At 42.7% G+C, this 18,327-nt stretch overlaps 1 protein-coding gene across 3 annotated transcripts in view; it reads right to left on the bottom strand.

Moving 5' to 3' along the window:
• Nucleotides 1-18,327, bottom strand: part of VWA3B (von Willebrand factor A domain containing 3B) — a 161,324-nt gene that overhangs the window by 101,872 nt on the left and 41,125 nt on the right. For all 3 annotated transcript variants that reach the window (XM_075590547.1, XM_075590548.1, XM_075590549.1), the window contains 3 exons: nt 10,591-10,729; nt 9,414-9,545; nt 762-860 (listed from right to left, as the gene is read on the bottom strand). In XM_075590547.1, the coding sequence (XP_075446662.1) occupies nt 762-860; nt 9,414-9,545; nt 10,591-10,729 (370 nt within the window). The remainder of the gene's footprint in view (nt 1-761; nt 861-9,413; nt 9,546-10,590; nt 10,730-18,327) is intronic.

Below are 18,327 nucleotides of genomic sequence, written 5' to 3'. Positions count from 1 at the left end.
TCCACGCAGAGGCCTGCTTTGGACTTCTGTGCTGAAGAGTTGGTTTTTCCCCGACGCTGCCCTGCGGTGTACTTCGGCCAGCCTGCTGTCTCCCCCTGCTGAGACCGGCATCATGGGCCAAGGCCGCTCTTCACGCAGATGCCACTCCCGCGCTCACGCTCCTAAGCTGAAGCGGGGAACTCCTGTCTACCTGTTGCCGAACTCCTGCTTGAATAACGACGATGCTGCCTTCTCCACTCCTGACCCTGCTGTGTACGACTACAAACTGCGCACTCCGGATCAGTCTGCGCGGACTAAGGTCGGTGATTATATAACCCCACCTCAGCCCCGCGGTCCGGTCCCGGTTTGTGGCGAGCACAATCGTAACAATACCACTGTTTGCCTTTGGTTATTCATGAAACTTTCCTTTGTACATTTTCAACTGGACAATTTATTTATCTATTTTTTATGTCTTTCACTGTTGAAACTGCACAGTTACTGCTTTTTAATGTGTTTTTTTTTTAGTAAACCTCTTAAAAATATTTTGGGGGACAGAAAGAACAGCTGAATCTCCTACCAGTAGCTATGTACATTACGATCTAAAGACGGGTAACGTCTTCTTCCTATGTTTCTCTAACAATCCTCTTGTTCTCACTCCATCAAACATTATCTGACCTGTAATATAATACATGTTCTAGCATAAGAGGAAGGTCAATGATCAGTGCACAGTAAATATAGTTGCATTTTACTTCTTGACTCATGTTTGCATGTTCTGCACATACCTGATCAGGTCGTCCATCGGTAAGTAGATAAACTGCTTGAGTCTTGTTGTCAGCCAGCGCAACTTGTAGAGCCCGGAGAGTGTTTGTGGAGTTGCCAACCTTTCAAGAAAAAGATACCATATTTGTTTAATCTAAGTCAATGTCTATTGTGATCAATATTTTCCTCCAAAGAAAGGGACATGCTGTTCATTGGCCCGACGGTAAACTAAATAATAGCATCAGGTTAAGTTCATAGGCCGGAACAAAACAAAAAAAGTTGGTTATTGCTTGGTAATGAGAGCAAAATATTCTTTATTTATATTGTGGCATTAAACGCATATATGTATAGGAAGTCAGACACTTAATTCCCTTACAAATGTCCAAAAACTGGCCAGTGAGAGAAGCTACAATTTCTTCTAAATTTCTAATATTTTTTTTACAGGGTGGGAATGAGGGGGTCCCCCCTCATCGGGAACTGCACTATTTTCCGCTCTAAGGGACCATCCTGCTCCAGAGTTCAAGGTCAAGATACAGAGTTTAAATCTCCCTCCAAAGTGGCTTCCAAATTTCAGGCCAATAGCAAGCCGCAATATCGCTGGCTGCAGTTTCCTATTGGACGGACATTTAAATCCAGGAAGTAATACTGGCAACTTAACCAGTAACTATCTCAGGAACCAGGTGGCCCAGAGCTGAAAATACTGCAATTCTGCTTCGGATGAACCCCAGCTTCAATCCTGTCAAATAAAGAGGTTATAGGGGGAATTGCTGATTTTAAATTGTAATGGGAACTGAGCACAATGTTCATTAAAACATGAACACTATTAAATCCTCCATGCATGTCTGCTTTTAGGGTGCAAATCTATGCTGATAATAGAAACCACACACGCCACAGTTAACCAGTTCATCACCAACCACAGTTGCATTTATATGATGCTTCTGGTAGACATTTCATACATTATTAGAAACTATATTGCTGTCCAGTAAATGACCGGTAATGCAAAGCACTCCTAGCATATACCCACTACTTAGTACCCGAAGTGTATGCCTGGAAGGCCCATTCGACAAGTGGTGGTCCTCTATGCAACAGACTGCCAATCTGGCTTTGACTATGGGTACAAGTACCTCCCCAGCGTAGGAGTGAGAGGTACAGGGGATTGAGGTATCGATTATATATTGGGTTTTTTTAAGTACCAAGAATGTCAATATCTGTGGAGCATTACTGACCACTGCCAATAAAGCACCTTTTGTTTTATAAAAGTTCTTGGTTGTTATATTCATGCCCAGCCTGCACTTACCCAGCACCCCACAAAGGCCTGAGATACAGAGCATTGCCAATGTGTATAGCTAATCTGATGTGACCTCCTTTACAGCTGGGTAAGGAGGGTTACACCATCATTGTGTGGTGATTATGGAATATTTTACTGTTTTTTGTAATATATATATATACACATACATACATACATACATGTTAAGTTTGTAGCCGGCACTTCGGTAGTGATAGTATAAGGGCCTGGTGCTTGTCCCATAAAATTATCTGGAGCATATGTTACCAACAATGAAGATGGTAAGAAAAGAGACAGCACTCAGTAAGTAATCAAATAAAGAGTATATTTTGTAAATGACACACAAACCGACGTTTCGATCCGCACAGGGGCATCTTCCTCAGGGGGGGGGAGGCGGGGTGCAGTGAAACAGTGCCAGTGACTTATATACTAGCACCCAGGTGCAATCAAGCACACCAAACAATTAAACAGTTAAAAAATCAAGAGAGCACGCAAAAGTTCGGGTGTCCTGCACAGGTAATTAGTGGCCATTTTGAAAAAGTTCACCTGGTATCGCTGTATCAGGTGGACACGAGTCCTACTCCATTTTGAACTAGTATGAGCGTCAACAGCTGGCTCTGCAAAGCATCCTTGGTAACCATAGTAACCACAGTGCGCATGCGGGCTGAGACAAAGTGGCTATGCTGTGACAGAAGAAATCTGAACCTGGGTCGCGGGAGTCTTGTCGGACCAGAGATGTGAGGGTAAGGAGTGGCAGAGTGAGGGCGGTAATGGGGGTATAAAAGTCCATTGAAGAAGCAGAGCGTGCCGTAAGCCGACTCTATAAGTGTAGAGTATAGTACCGTAGACTAGTTTTTGGGATGTAGAAATCTGTTGTACTGATAACAAACTTCCTAAAGTGCAGCAGGAATGTTTGCTAACCTGCATTCAGTTCATTTTGTCCCATAATTATTTTTTGTTCAATTAAGTATTTTATCTTCAAATTTGTGGAACGGCCACGAGTGCCAGGCTCGCCCCCAGGCTATGCAAACCTATTCATGGGTTTTTGGGAGCTCAAGAACATCTGGGCAATTTCGCAAAAGATGTTGTGAGAGCATAAACAATAGGTCTGGAGTAGTTGCAAATCAGCGTAAATTTGGCCCCTCTAAATTTGTGACCAAATATAACACATCTGCTAATAAAATCATAAAGATTCTCAATACACATTGGAAAATTCTTCAATATGATCCACATTTAAAAGGATCTTTACCCAATAGAGCACCTGTAGTTTTCAAAAAGGCGACTAATGAAGAAAACCTAATAGTGCAAAGTAAACGGAGATCTAAAGTGAAAACTAAAGTTACAAATATGAATGGGAACCACAGGTGCATGAGATCGAGATGTATAATGTGCAGACAAATGTGTTTAGAAAATACATTCACATCACATTCCAATGGAAGCAACTATGGGGTAAAAGGGCATATTGAATGCCAAACCCCATATGTTGTTTATATGCTGTGTTGTCCCTGTGGGATGCAATACATAGGGAGAACTATACGTTCTCTTAATATCAGATATCTGGAACACAGGAGAAACGTGACTAGGGGTCTCACTACACATAGCGTATCCAGACACTTTAGGCTGCGGACATGGTAACTTCAGCTGTGCGGAGGCGCGCAGACGCTGAGGGAAAGCGGGTGCTTTCCCTGGCCATGGTACGCGCGCCGTCCGTGGGCATGTCTAGGGGTGTGCCGGAGCTGGTTCGCCCTCATTGGGCGAACCGCTCATGTGACCGGCCTGTCGCACCAAGAAATCATTTTTAACTGATTTCTTGCGCTATGCGCGCCCCCTCCCGCTTCCGCGCGCACGTGCCCGCATGCCGCATAGACGCGAACACTGCCTTAAGGCAGTCTGTTCGCTCAGCGTGTTGACGCGTCCGCATGGTCTGTGGCATCATGTCCGAGGCCTTAGTCTTTATCATAATAGAGATCCTGGGCTTCTGACTGTAATGGGACTTGAGCACGTTGACCCCTCTCTCTTGGGGGTTGATAGGTTCAAGACCCTTTGTAGAAGAGAGTTCTATTGAATATATATGATGGGTACCCAAGCCCCAACCGGTTTCAATGAGTGTATTGACACCAGCACTTTGATATAGACATCTTCCACTGCTGGTTTCTCTCCTGAGATAAATGCGAATGCTCAGTTAACTCTCTAAATTCCAAATAGGTCTTCCCTTTTTCTCCCAGCTCATTTTTGGTTCTTGGAATCCCCTTCCTAGCCCATTCCTTCCCAGTCCTATTCCTGCACATTTGTCCTTTCTTTCCTTTTCCTCTACCTTCCCCCCCTCCCTTTCCCTCTCCCCTAAGCCCTCCCTTTCCCTCCCCCTTCTTCCTTCTCCACTTATCTTCACCATTCCATCTGTGAACAAGATCATGTACACATATAAAGTTGTTGAGACTTTATCTCAGCTCCTTTCATCCTGGTTTTTAACACTGGTGAAGGCACTCTTAATATTGCAAAATCTCTCTATGATATTGTTATACACTGATCTGTTTTATTATGTACTGTAATTTGTTCATTTTTTATGTTTGGTTGTATTAACATTTTTGTGGAAGAAATGTGTTATTTTTTCATTCTATTTTGTGTGCTATAACAATAATTAGGAGGTTTTTATTTATATAGTTTGTGTTTACTAGTAATATTTGTTCTAAAATTGATTTCTGTTTGTGCTAATTCTTATTTGGGTGTCAATGCACTAACATCATGGGCATCTATATACGTATTTATACTTCGATGTTTGTTTATATGTTTATTCTAGTTTAAAAGATTTTAGAATCGTTTAGTACTGCTCGGTTAAGAGTGGACAAGTGTCCAATTGAGAACAGCTAATTGTGACGGCTAAAATTGGCGTTTATAAAGTGGATGGATAGTCTGACACCTTATACCCCTGACGAAGTCATGTGTTGTGACGAAACGCGTAGGGACCCGTATGTTGAGACGTTGCCACGAGCGGCTTGTGTATCGAAACACTAGTCTGGTTCAATTGTGATTGTAGTTAAATTGGATACAACTTAGCAATATTGTTGCAATTCATTCATGTTGCCTTACTGACACTCTGGAGGCTTAAAGATTGAAATTGGGACATTTGTTTCTACACTACCCTCGGAGATCTGACGCGAAGTTCCCGATGCTGCAGGAAATGTTCCAGATGAGTATTATCTCACAAGGGATTGACTGACTAAATGCTTTCATTCTTGCTACACTTGTGGGTGTGCTATTTTATAATTCTATTTTTGAGAATAAATACACACAGATTTATGCTATGTGGCACGCGCCTTTCTTCTCTTTTTTCTGATATCTATACACCCACATATACACACACACAGTGGCAGAACTAGGGCAGGGTCGCATGGGGCAGCTGCACATGCGTTGCTGCCCTGATTGACCTCTCAGACAGCACTGCAGTAGGTCACAGCGCGCCCGATCCTGCTTCACTACCGTCCATCAAAGAAGGATTGGGCGCTGTGACCAGCTGCAGCACTGACTGACAGGTGTGTTACTGCAGCAGTGTGCAAACTGGGGGGGCGCGCCCCCAGAGGGGACCCAAGATTTGCTAGGGGAGTGTGGCGGTTACAAAGGCCTCGCGCCCTTCCCCGAGGCATTTAAATTAAATGCTGGGGGAGGCGTAAGGCCTCTGTAACATCCCTTACTCGCTGCCAGCCGGGTCTTCGGCGATGCGTCGCCATGGCAAGACCACGTCAAATGACGCCATGAGGTCCTGTGACGTGGTGCGTCACCATGACAACACATGTCAAATGACACTGCGAAGTCATGTGACGTCAAATCCCGCAACGTAATTTGACGCCGGGTTCAAAGCGAGGGGGTGGCGCAAACGCTGGGGCTCCCAGGCAGGGGGCGCACACCAAAAACTTTGCACACCCCTGTGTTACTGAAGTGCTGGTCAGTGAGTATGGAGGGGAGGGAGCAGAGAACAGGCAGCAAAGTGTGGGTGTGTGCGTGAGGCAGCGAGCTGCAGGACTCTGTCCGCCCCTGCTCTATACATGATGTCATGGGGAGGAGTTTCTGTGCTGCCGTGTTTCAATGTGTGTCAGTGCGCTGTGTGTCTGTCAGTGCGCTGTGTGTCTGTCAGTGCGCTGTGTGTCTGTAAGTGCACCGTGTGTCTGTCAGTGCGCCGTGTGTCTGTCAGTGCGCCGTGTGTCTGTCAGTGCGCCGTGTGTCTGTCAGTGCGCCGTGTGTCTGTCTGTGCGCCGTGTGTCTGTCAGTGCGCCGTGTGTCTGTCAGTGCGCCGTGTGTCTGTCAGTGCGCCGTGTGTCTGTCAGTGCGCCGTGTGTCTGTCAGTGCGCCGTGTGTCTGTCTGTGCGCCGTGTGTCTGTCAGTGCGCCGTGTGTCTGTCAGTGCGCCGTGTGTCTGTCAGTGCGCCGTGTGTCTGTCAGTGCGCCGTGTGTCTGTCAGTGCGCCGTGTGTCTGTCAGTGCGCCGTGTGTCTGTCAGTGCGCCGTGTGTCTGTCAGTGCGCCGTGTGTCTGTCAGTGCGCCGTGTGTCTGTCAGTGCGCCGTGTGTCTGTCAGTGCGCCGTGTGTCTGTCAGTGCGCTGGGTGTCTGTCAGTGCGCTGTGTGTCTGTCAGTGCGCTGTGTGTCTGTCAGTGCGCCGTGTGTCTGTCAGTGCGCCGTGTGTCTGTCTGTGCGCCGTGTGTCTGTCTGTGCGCCGTGTGTCTGTCAGTGCGCCGTGTGTCTGTCAGTGCGCCGTGTGTCTGTCAGTGCGCGTGTGTCTGTCAGTGCGCCGTGTGTCTGTCAGTGCGCCGTCTGTCTGTCAGTGCGCCGTGTGTCTGTCAGTGCGCCGTGTGTCTGTCTGTGCGCCATGTGTCTGTCAGTGCGCCGTGTGTCTGTCAGTGCGCCGGGTGTCTGTCAGTGCGCCGGGTGTCTGTCAGTGCGCCGGGTGTCTGTCAGTGCGCCGGGTGTCTGTCAGTGCGCCGTGTGTCTGTCAGTGCGCCGTGTGTCTGTCAGTGCGCCGTGTGTCTGTCAGTGCGCCGTGTGTCTGTCAGTGCGCCGTGTGTCTGTCAGTGCGCCGTGTGTCTGTCAGTGCGCCGTGTGTCTGTCAGTGCGCCGTGTGTCTGTCAGTGCGCCGTGTGTCTGTCAGTGCGCCGTGTGTCTGTCAGTGCGCCGTGTGTCTGTCAGTGCGCCGTGTGTCTGTCAGTGCGCCGTGTGTCTGTCAGTGCGCCGTGTGTCTGTCAGTGCGCCGTGTGTCTGTCAGTGCGCCGTGTGTCTGTCAGTGCGCCGTGTGTCTGTCTGTGCGCCGTGTGTCTGTCAGTGCGCCGTGTGTCTGTCAGTGCGCCGTGTGTCTGTCTGTGCGCCGTGTGTCTGTCAGTGCGCCGTGTGTCTGTCAGTGCGCCGTGTGTCTGTCAGTGCGCCGTGTGTCTGTCAGTGCGCCGTGTGTCTGTCAGTGCGCCGTGTGTCTGTCAGTGCGCTGTGTGTCTGTGAGTGCGCTGCGTGTCTGTCAGTGCGCCGCGTATCTGTCAGTGCGCCGTGTGTCTCAGTGCGCCGTGTGTCTGTCAGTGCGCCGTGTGTCTGTCAGTGCGCCGTGTGTCTGTCAGTGCGCCGTCTGTCTGTCAGTGCGCCGTGTGTCTGTCAGTGCGCCGTGTGTCTGTCAGTGCGCCGTGTGTCTGTCAGTGCGCCGTGTGTTTGTCAGTGCGCCGTGTGTCTGTGAGTGCGCCGTGTGTCTGTCAGTGCGCGCTGTGTGTCTGTCAGTGCGCTGCGTGTCTGTCAGTGCGCCGTGTGTCTGTCAGTGCGCCGTGTGTCTGTCAGTGCGCCGTGTGTCTCAGTGCGCCGTGTGTCTGTCAGTGCGCCGTGTGTCTGTCAGTGTGCTGTTGGGGGGAGGGGCACAGTTGCCTCGGGCGCAAAATATATATGCTTATGTATGTATGTATGCATGTATGTATGCATATATTTGGACATATACATACTGTATATCTATATCTATATCCAAAGAATGTATGTTACTTCTCTATTTAGTATGTATGATGGTATCTCAACTTCAAATATATTTATAACAGAAGTTCCACTAGTCCAAGGCTTCTCTGAGCTCAGTTTCCTTTTGAAACAATTCTCAAGAGGCTCAGAGTGAATCATAAGATATCAAAGATTCCATGTGATTAATATTCAAAGCAATCTGTTATTCTAACTATATGCAAGGTCACGTATCTGACCGTCTCCAAATAACACCGAGTGTGCAAAGCCTTTCATCTACTATGCTCACAGCAAGATACACATTTGACTCATCAGTGTACCTTCAATATGGGGGTTAAACAGATCACTATGAAATATATCACAGACAAAAAAGCTTCACCATAAGCAAGGCATTTTATTTATGAACTTTAAGGCTCAAAAACGATGGCAACATTTGCGGCAAAAATGCTGCCCCATATCTACTACATTTAAACGCTGCTTTTAGTGTAAATGTGAAAGCACTATCTCAATTACACAGCACCGGTAATCGGTATTACTGATTACCATCCATGCAGTATGGTGCAAGGTTTGTAACACATCATTAGCAAAATGTGCGTTCCCCAGTATTTCTCTTTTTGTGCTTACAGCTTTTTTGTTAAGGTTGCCATTTAACAGAGTTCTTATTTTTATGATGTTGCAATCCTGCAATATCAGCCTCCAAAATCGGGCACTTTTGACCAAAGGCTGAGATTTTCTCTATATAAGCAACGGGATGATGCTTGAGTGATACATACCAATTTTACTATTTCTAATGATGAGGAGGAGAAGGAGAAAAGAACAAAAGAACAAGATGTTGTATATTTTAAGAGGACTTATCCTAAAAACAATTGAAAAAAACACTTTTTTGGTGGAAAAAACCTTCAGCTTCCATTCCTGTGAATGGGTATTAATACAACACTGCAGACATATCAACGTCACACCATGCTGAATAGGTGCCTAAGATAGCATTTCATTTTAAATTTTACTATATTGCCTACACCAAAATAATAGAAATGAAGTTGATGTAAAAGTCATGGAATTTAAAAAGTGAAGGTATAAACAATTATAGGGTCAGTCCCTATCGTTGTTCTACCCTTATTGTTCTGATTCAAACACAAACAATATTTTGAACCTCTGCTACAGTGAGAAAGAGCTTAGCAGCGGTAGAAGGGAGAGAGAGGGCAATCATTCACTTTTTATTCAATGATTACACACACAATGTTCCTGTAACACAGCTCTGCTCATGCAGGAAACACATTTTCGATCTTTCTGTCTGTAATGTTAATTTGATTTAGATTTGGTCTCTTAATGAATGAAAGTGAAGTAAATTTGTGAAATGATCTAATAACTTTGCATTAATAAGTGTGAAATATACAACTGCGTACATTTCCTTAAACGTCACTTTATTACCTGAAGTTCTTTAACCCAAAACCAGGCTTCTTTCAACTTTTCTTCATTAACTTCCGATAATTTTTCTTTCCAAGCCTCTACGCGGGAATCAAATTTGACAAAGTTGAACATTCGTTTGTGTCGAAGTTGTTCCTGTTAGAAACAATTTTGTCTGTTGCCAGTCATTGAAATCGCTTTTTCTTACAAAATAAATGCTTTTCAGGTTTCACCAATGAATTTTATATAAGTGAAACAGTGAGAGAAAATGATCCGAGCGTTCTGCTCCTGCTATCAGATTGGTCGATGTGCTCTCAGGGGTCCAGAACCTCAATGCAAAGTAGTGTTCTTAAAGCAGCAGTCCAAGCTGCCATTTATTTTTTTAATTTTATATAATTTTTCACTTTAATATGTGCATCAATACAATTCACATAATGATAAGCAATTAGCTAAGTTGCCAATCGATCAGTCCTCCTGTGATCGATCGGTGAAGATTTGGCTCGGGGTTTTACTACGTGACTGCAGAGGAGTATTCTGCAGGAAGTGGAATGCATATGCATATTAATATAACAAATGGGGGGAAGATCATGTAACCAGGCAGTCACTAGATACAGTTGGTGTACTGCTAGAGAGGGCAGGGCCCGAAAAGGCCTGTTTCAGAAGTGGAAGGGGATGTGACTTTTTAAATGGTTGCAATAGAAACAAAAAAGGCTTGTTACATTATAATACATTAAAAATGTAATTCAGAGTTGTTTTAAAAAAATGCTTCAAGTATTTTCTCATAGTACAGAACTGATTTATAAAAAGAAAACATATGTAGGATAACGCTTGGTCTGCAGCTCTAAGATAGGCATCAAAAGATCATGGCAGCAGAAGAGCAGTGTATTTGTAGGAGGAGAAACAGTGGGTAGATATCTAGGTATGAATGAATACTTGGTTAAATCACAAAACAAAATTGTAATTTTGTTTTAACCCCAACAGAAAGAATAAATAAATAATAATGTAGCTTAAATATTTTAAGATAAAAGAAGTCTGTTTAGATTGCAAGCTTTTTTCATGGTTGTAAGAAAATAATGTAATATTTATATATTTTAGATTTAAATGTTATAATTATGTTTTTTTTATATAATATATTGCTGTTTGTGAATGAGTAACTATTTATATAATTGTAGCTTAAAAAAAATGATGTAGCTAATCTTACCTGCATAAGTTGACATATTTTCTCCTTCACCAAAAATAGCTTGTTCTTCATGGAGTGTGAAGTGTCAATGAGAATATATACTTGATCTTCAAGGATAGTCCCGAAAAGTTCCCTGCTCCCTTGCTGAAGCCATTTAATTCTATAACAAGATAACATGGTGAAACATAGCAGTTCCAATGAACACAAAAAGTTTATATTAAGGCGCATGCCCGTCACTGGACAAGATGGCTGCTTAGTCGTTGGGCTTCGAGGACGAGCCAGCTGTTCCGTAATTAATTTCCCAAAATAGAAGCAACCACGACTAACTACCCACTGAAATATCAGAGGTTCCCCGTAAAAAAAAAAAAGAAAAAAAAAAAAAGCCTCACTAAGAAGTCTTAAGAGGTTTTCAAGAGAAAGGAACAGACATAGCAGGCTCATCAAGATGGGGCCTTTTTACAAGCTCCTTCAGACACAGAATCTGAATATTAGTCAGTCAATAATAAAAAACAAAAAAAACAAAAAAAACAAAGAGCTTTAGGGCCGTTCTATACAGCATGCGGCCGCTCGTGCCTATGTGAACGCGCGTGCACGTGCCGCATGCTTTTTGTATGTATACTATAGAAGCTGTGAAGGTACAGTGTTTGTGTGTTTATATGGGTGTGTGTGTGTGTGTGTGTGTGTGTGTGTGTGTGTGTGTGTGTGTGTGTGTGTGTGTGTGTGTGTGTGTGTGTGTGTGTGTGTGTGTGTGTGTATAATTTATTATTTATTAAAAAAAACATTGGTAAAAATAAAATATTTATTACATTTGTGCAGACACACAAATACATACACACACACACATATACATATACATACATACACATGCATACATATATAAACACACACACATATACATACATTCAGCGCCGTTAGCGGCGTGAAAAAATGCTTTTCCCATCTTCGCCGCTCTGTCGGCTCCCCTCTCCCTGCCGTGCGCACGCGCGGCCCTTGTGTAGAAGGGCTGACTCACGTCAGCCAACTGAAATTCTGTGCGCGCGCATGGCGTAGCACGCGCCCGGCACTATAGAACATGCCTCAGAAACATTAAGGACTTGTTCCAACTAGAACTTCAAAAAGCCCTCAGAGAAATAAGACTCGAAATTACGTCTCTGGTTGAGAGGACAGACGCTCTTGAAAATAAGCTAGACAAAGATTTAATCATCCAAAATATAACAGATGAAGAAGTTTCCGACTTCTTGGACAAACCAGAAGACATAGAAAATATGGCTTGATGCAACAATCGATGTATTCACAATATACTTGAACTTGTCACAAAACTCGACGTCTATCTTCTGAAATTGTTCTGACCCATCCTGCCAGACCTCCGGGAGGATACATCTTAACTGAATTGCTCACTTAGGGCCTTAAGACCTAGATTACCTAACAGCGAGAACCATTGGGAAGTGATTATTCACTATTTATTTTTATAAACCAAGGAAACTATATAAACCTCAATCAGATCTAAACCTGATCTTATCTTCAAAGAGACTTATCTTCAGGTCTACCATGACCTAGCACCTTTTACCCTTGCTCGCAGACATAACCTCAAAAAAGATTACGAATATTCTATGGGATAACAATATCCTATCCGTTACAAATGGGGGTTCCCATTAACGCTAATCGCTTCCAACAGCGGGAGAACAGGCCTCATTAAAAGATTCTCAAGATTGGGCGTTGATCCTGGAGACAAGATAGGCCTTTGACCCTGCCACCATTACAGCAGGAACCTGCACCAAGAAAGACTAAGGGCCTCATGCAGTAAGCGTTGATAAGGGAATTATCACCATTTTATAGCCAAAATTGGGTTTGAGATTCAGTAAGCGCCGATAAGTGCTTGATTTCGCCAGGTTTCGGAGCCGATTATTTTGTTATGGCCAGTCGGCTGCCGATAAGCCTGTTTTCGCCACTGATCGCCACTTTTTTAAATCGGCTGGATTCAACAAAAAAAATCAGCTTATCGGGGCTGATCGGCACTACGAAATTGAGATGTTATGGCCGATTTCTCCCGCCAACTAAAGTTGGCAGTTTGGACGGGAGAACGATCGCTAAGGCTGCCGGAACGGCACTTAGAAAAAAAAAATCTTCTGTACATCAATGGAGTCAATGGAGCGGGGACGTATAACAGTATAGTACTGTTTACGTTTCATTGCTCACAATACAAACGTCATTTGCATTACAGTGTGGGGGCATTCCCTGCATTGTGTCACAGCTGACGTGTATTATTTGCATAACATTATACTTTTACATGTTTTCAGCATTTGCGGGTCACATTACTCATCATGTGATGATGTGGCAAGGGAAAATACTATACTCAACTCTTAAAGGAGAACCTCACATCATAGCACACATTTTACTGAATTGATCGACAATTGTTTACATGATGTTACACATGTCACACATGTCACACATACACCGTATATTCATGTTCCTTTACATTACACAATGCTTGTAATGTGTCACGCATCTTTAAACGTTCATGTACATCTAAATTCTCATGTTTACATCTAGGTTTGGTCCTCCCTATTTTCATGACGTCACTTATTGGACGCGCAATCACATTGCATGTTTACATTATAACCGTTGCATTACAAGCACTTCAACCTAACTTATACGCACATGTACAGTAATTCATCATTGGGACACCTTGTAAACTCATTCTATAGCAACTATCCTCATTACAGAAATGCATGCATATGCACACGACTATTCATTGTTGGCAACATGTCACAATAACATGGCTAATTACACATGTTACACAAAACTTTTCCCACATCAATCTCAGCCTTTTTGTCTCATTACATGACTGACTCTTGCGTTCACAAGTTTTACATGCATTGCACATGCAACTATTTATTTGCAAGCAATGTTTGTACAAAGCATCACGTCACATCATTGGCAAATATCATCATTCCCTGCAGAATACACACAACAACTGCACACAGCTTGCCACACAAGTACTTTATTATGTTAATGTAAAACCTTGCATTTTACTATGTCACCTGACATCATCACATACCTATTTAAAGGACGCCCATTACCTGCTCATTCACAGCTACTCATTTCAAAATGTTGAGATTGTTTAGGAGACGGAGGAACATTCTTTTCTATGACATGCATGCTGATGAAGAGAATGAGTTAGGGCAAGGGAGGGACACACCGAGGGACAGTGACAGGGACAGTGACGCGGATACGACAGGGACAGGGAGAGGGACAGGCCGAGGGACAGGGAGAGGGACAGGAGATCAGAGGAGAAGACAGAGGAGACAAGTTGTGCCTCGTCCGCGTCTGTACAGGGAGAGAACCCTGTTAGATGGGATGAGTGAGGAGGAGATTGTAAGTCGCTATCGTTTGAGTTCAGCAGCAATCTTATCTCTTTATCAGGAGATAAGGGGAGATTTAGATTTTTTCACAGCCAGAGGTCGTGCAGTCCCTGGGCTTGTTAAAATGCTGTGCTCATTACATTATCTTGCTTCCGCGTCATACCAGACAACTGTGGGCATAGTGAGCGGGGTCTCGCAATCTACATTCTCGCGGGCCTTGACCCAGTTTCTCTATGCACTCAATAGACGCGCTAGGAATTATATTCATTTTCCTACAGAGGCGACAGAGTGGCTGGAAGTCAGGACTGGCTTTTATAATATAGCAGGGATACCATGTGTGCTGGGTGCAATCGATTGCACACATGTTGCTTTGATTGCACCTAGTCAGAGTGAGCATGTGTACCGCAATCGTAAGCACTACCATTCACTCAATGTACAGGTGGTATGTGATGCGACGATGAGGATAATGCATGTGGTACCCAAATTCCCTGGTTCCAGTCACGATTCCTCTATCCTGAGGAACTCTTCAGTCTTCCATGCGTTCGAAGAGGGACATTTTGAACATGGTTGGCTGCTGGGTGAGTACACATTTACATGTTATAACACAAAACACATTTTTATTTAGGAATGTTGGCATTGTACAATTTGATCACTAATGTCAGCTTATGTGTGCTCCATTCATTATAGGTGACTCAGGATACGGAATTAGGCCGTGGCTCTTGACTCCGGTGCTAAACCCTCAAACTGAAGCAGAGGAGAGGTACAATGCAGCCCATATATCTACAAGATCTGTTATAGAGAGGACATTTGGCCTACTCAAGACCAGATTTAGGTGTCTGGACAGAACTGGTGGGGCTCTTCTATACAAGCCTCAAAAAGTGTCTGATATTATCCTTGCCTGTTGCATTTTGCACAATGTTGCACTCAGGCACAATGTACAATCAGACCTAGCTGAGCCTTTGGTAGACGAGCATCCCACCCATGTAGCTGCTGAAAATGAACAAACAGCCAGTGGTGGCCAGACACGCCAGAATCTCATCAATTCATTTTTTTCTTGTAAGTAAAAACATATATGTTCCAAGTTCTACTTTTATACTTACATTATGTTATCTTAACAATAATGTTTTTTTATATAACCTTCTGTTAGGACACAGATGAATATGGGTTGCACACCTTTCTTTTCTCTGCTGTGTGCACAAAGGGATGTGGCACCGGTATGTTATTGTTGCACAGGTTATATAATCCCTCTTCAATTGTACTTTAGTTGTGTGTATGTGAATACAACTGGGGTAACAAAGCACTAATATTTTAGCATTGTGTTGTTCCTTATGCTAACACAATACACATATTATGCCCATACTCATTCATGCTTCTAGTATGCTTACATACAATGTTATTGGTGCAGTGTAACATGTACATCCATATGATGTGTACACCAGGCTCATTTACATTTTGATTGTGATTAAATATACATGGTGTTGCACATTTAACACCAAATACACACTTTGCTGTGTTGTTTACGGTACTGAAGATGGCATGTCAATGTTTGCAATTTATATATTGTTCCTTTGCATTATAGGTATATCTCCAGTATGACTGATCATGGTATGTATATTTGCTGACATCTCTCATAAGATGTGCCTACCTCAATCTTCCTATAATTATTTGAAGTAAAAACACAACATATTGTTTTAAAGACAAATGTAACATACATGTACTTTCTGTATCATGTATATGCATTTAGCTACTCTTGAGCTTTCATGTGCATTGTATTAGAAAATGATTACTCACATTTTATCACATTTTATGTATGTTTCCTTATAAATTCCATTCATGTAATATAGAGCTGTTTGGAGAAAAGGGGATAACTGTACTTATTTGTTTACTTACGGGAGCTCATTCATCACGGATGAAATTGACTGATCATAACACTCCATGCATGAATGCCTGTAATCACAACAATGCGTACTACATCTTATATTTAGCAATGTAGGTGTTTTTTAATGCTAGGAATTAATAGTCAACATTAATTTAAATTTGTGACATGTGTATGTATAAGTCACACGTGTGTGGATGTGTCCTACATGTACCAAGTGTAAAACTGTGAACAGAAAACACTATTTTGTTGCAAATGTTACTGTCATTTAGCATTTCTAATTTACCTATATGACAATGTTGGTAATATTTTTGCAATATAATTCACGTCACTTCATCATTATCATGATGATAATTATCAAGTATTCTCACAATTGTAACGTCAATCACGTGCACATTAGCATAGACACACTTTTTAAGACAACTGTTTGTGTCTGTATCAATTTGTGTAGGATCCATGTATAACACCGACAAATGATAACACCAGCTTTATTATGGTAGCTTATATCATCATATTGACTATACGATGTATTTTTAGAAAGTTTAATAAACACAGTAAACTATAGTTAGTTAGGTTAATGAAATATACACAGAAACGTACTTCATTACATGATGTTGATGTCATATTCAGAACATCATGCATTGTAGGGGACCACAACATCTGGCCAATAACATTAATTGCTACAGTCCCAAACCATTTTATCAACATACCCATGTAACAAGAGATTTTTAACAATAAAGGGCTAGTTGGTTGTAAGTGTCCTTTACATTGGGAGAAGGAGTGGCTCAGTGAGTAAAGACACACACTGGCACTGAGAGTTTGAAGCAGGGGAGTCTGGTTCAATTCCCGGTGTCGGCTCCTTGTGATCTTGGCCAAATCACTTTATCTCCCTGTGCCTCAGGCGGCCAAAAATAAATTGTAAGTTCCACGGGCCAGGGACCTGAGCCTGAAAAATGTGTCTGTAAAGCGCTGTGTACAACTAGCAGCGCTATACATGAACATGCTCATATTATAATTATTATTATTATTATTATTATTATTATTATTGTTACATAGTTTCGACAGTCATACGTTCCATTACACAATAGAATACACAAATGTGTTAGCAGAGTGGGAATGGTTGTTATATATAAAACACACCATGCCATAAAATGATAGTAGTCATTAAAGAACACTCAATAAAAATTCATGAGGCACTATTTTGCAACATCATTATGTTAATTAAGTGCTTATGCAATATAGGCATAAGTGTATCACATTTTTAATTGTTTGTTAATAAGCGCTGCAAGCAATATAAAATTAGTTCCATATGTAGTATAGTAGTCGGTGGCTCCTCCTCACAATCATCTCATATAAAGGTAGACTCTTCTGAAATCATACATTGATCCGATTGTATCTTCCCCGACATCTCTGAAATACAGCAAACACATGATGGTCAAAGATGGCACCTTACTATATATGTATCCGTGACAACGCGTTACACAGCTCTATATGATTGTGTACATACACACGTCACTCACTTATATTTTAGAAGTACAAGTGTACATCAGTATGTAATGTTTCTTTAAATTTGTAGCAGGCATAACTATGTATATGATGTGAACGTTGCCTGTATACTGAAAAATGTGCGCGCACATCTTAGTGTGCGCACGCACTTCAGGCTTGGCTGCACTAACTGTTTGCGCATGCGCAAAACAAAGCGTACGTTGTGCGTTCAATACAGGTTGAAAATATGATTAAACATACAATCTTTATTTCAAATACAATGAATACGAAACTACATTCGTTCTAAACGAGTACATCTGTATTCTTTTTAAACAGACGTGTTTGGACAGAAAGGACGGCCGATAACACAATGCGCAAATGCAATACGTGACGTCATGTTAAACCAGCGTGAAACGCACGCTAACACACCTCCCACTCAATTAACATTCGGCTAACGCCCAGTGTACGCCCCCACTGTATGAAACACTGCAGTTACCGTTACTATAACAAAACATGTCAGCCAATAGGCTTTGAGGCGCGCACGTCGCTTGGGGGCGGGACTTACATCCGTAATCCTTTTTAAGGACGCCTTGGGCCATGACAAGGGTCCCACGTCATACGTGGTGGACCCGCTTTTAAATGTTGTAGATGTAGCATGATAACAAAACAGGTATGTGTTAGAGTTATGGTAAAATGTTGCTAATATGTTTAAAGTGATAGGAAAGTACGTATATTTATTCCGTCAGCAATGTGTACTACTCTTTCAGGTTCTACTATATTGTATTCGGAAACAATTTGTTTGTGATCGCTACATGTTATGCAGTCTGCTATGTTACGCTGTATCCACGCATTGAAAGGGAAAATGGTGGTTAGACAAAAAAAAAATGTAAACGCAGAGTCAACGCATAACGATTGTTATATTTACCATTCTTCTAGAATTAACTCTTCGTCTGCCTGCAACTGGTCACTCCAGAAATGCAAGGCATTTTCATCCACGCTTGACCCAAACGCTGAATCCAGTATGAAACACATCTC

The sequence above is a fragment of the Ascaphus truei genome, chromosome 3 (assembly GCF_040206685.1).
Source record: "Ascaphus truei isolate aAscTru1 chromosome 3, aAscTru1.hap1, whole genome shotgun sequence".
In the NCBI taxonomy this organism is placed as follows: domain Eukaryota; kingdom Metazoa; phylum Chordata; class Amphibia; order Anura; family Ascaphidae; genus Ascaphus; species Ascaphus truei.
Note: the sequence above shows the minus strand (reverse complement) of the source record. Positions and strands in the feature narration are given on the sequence as shown.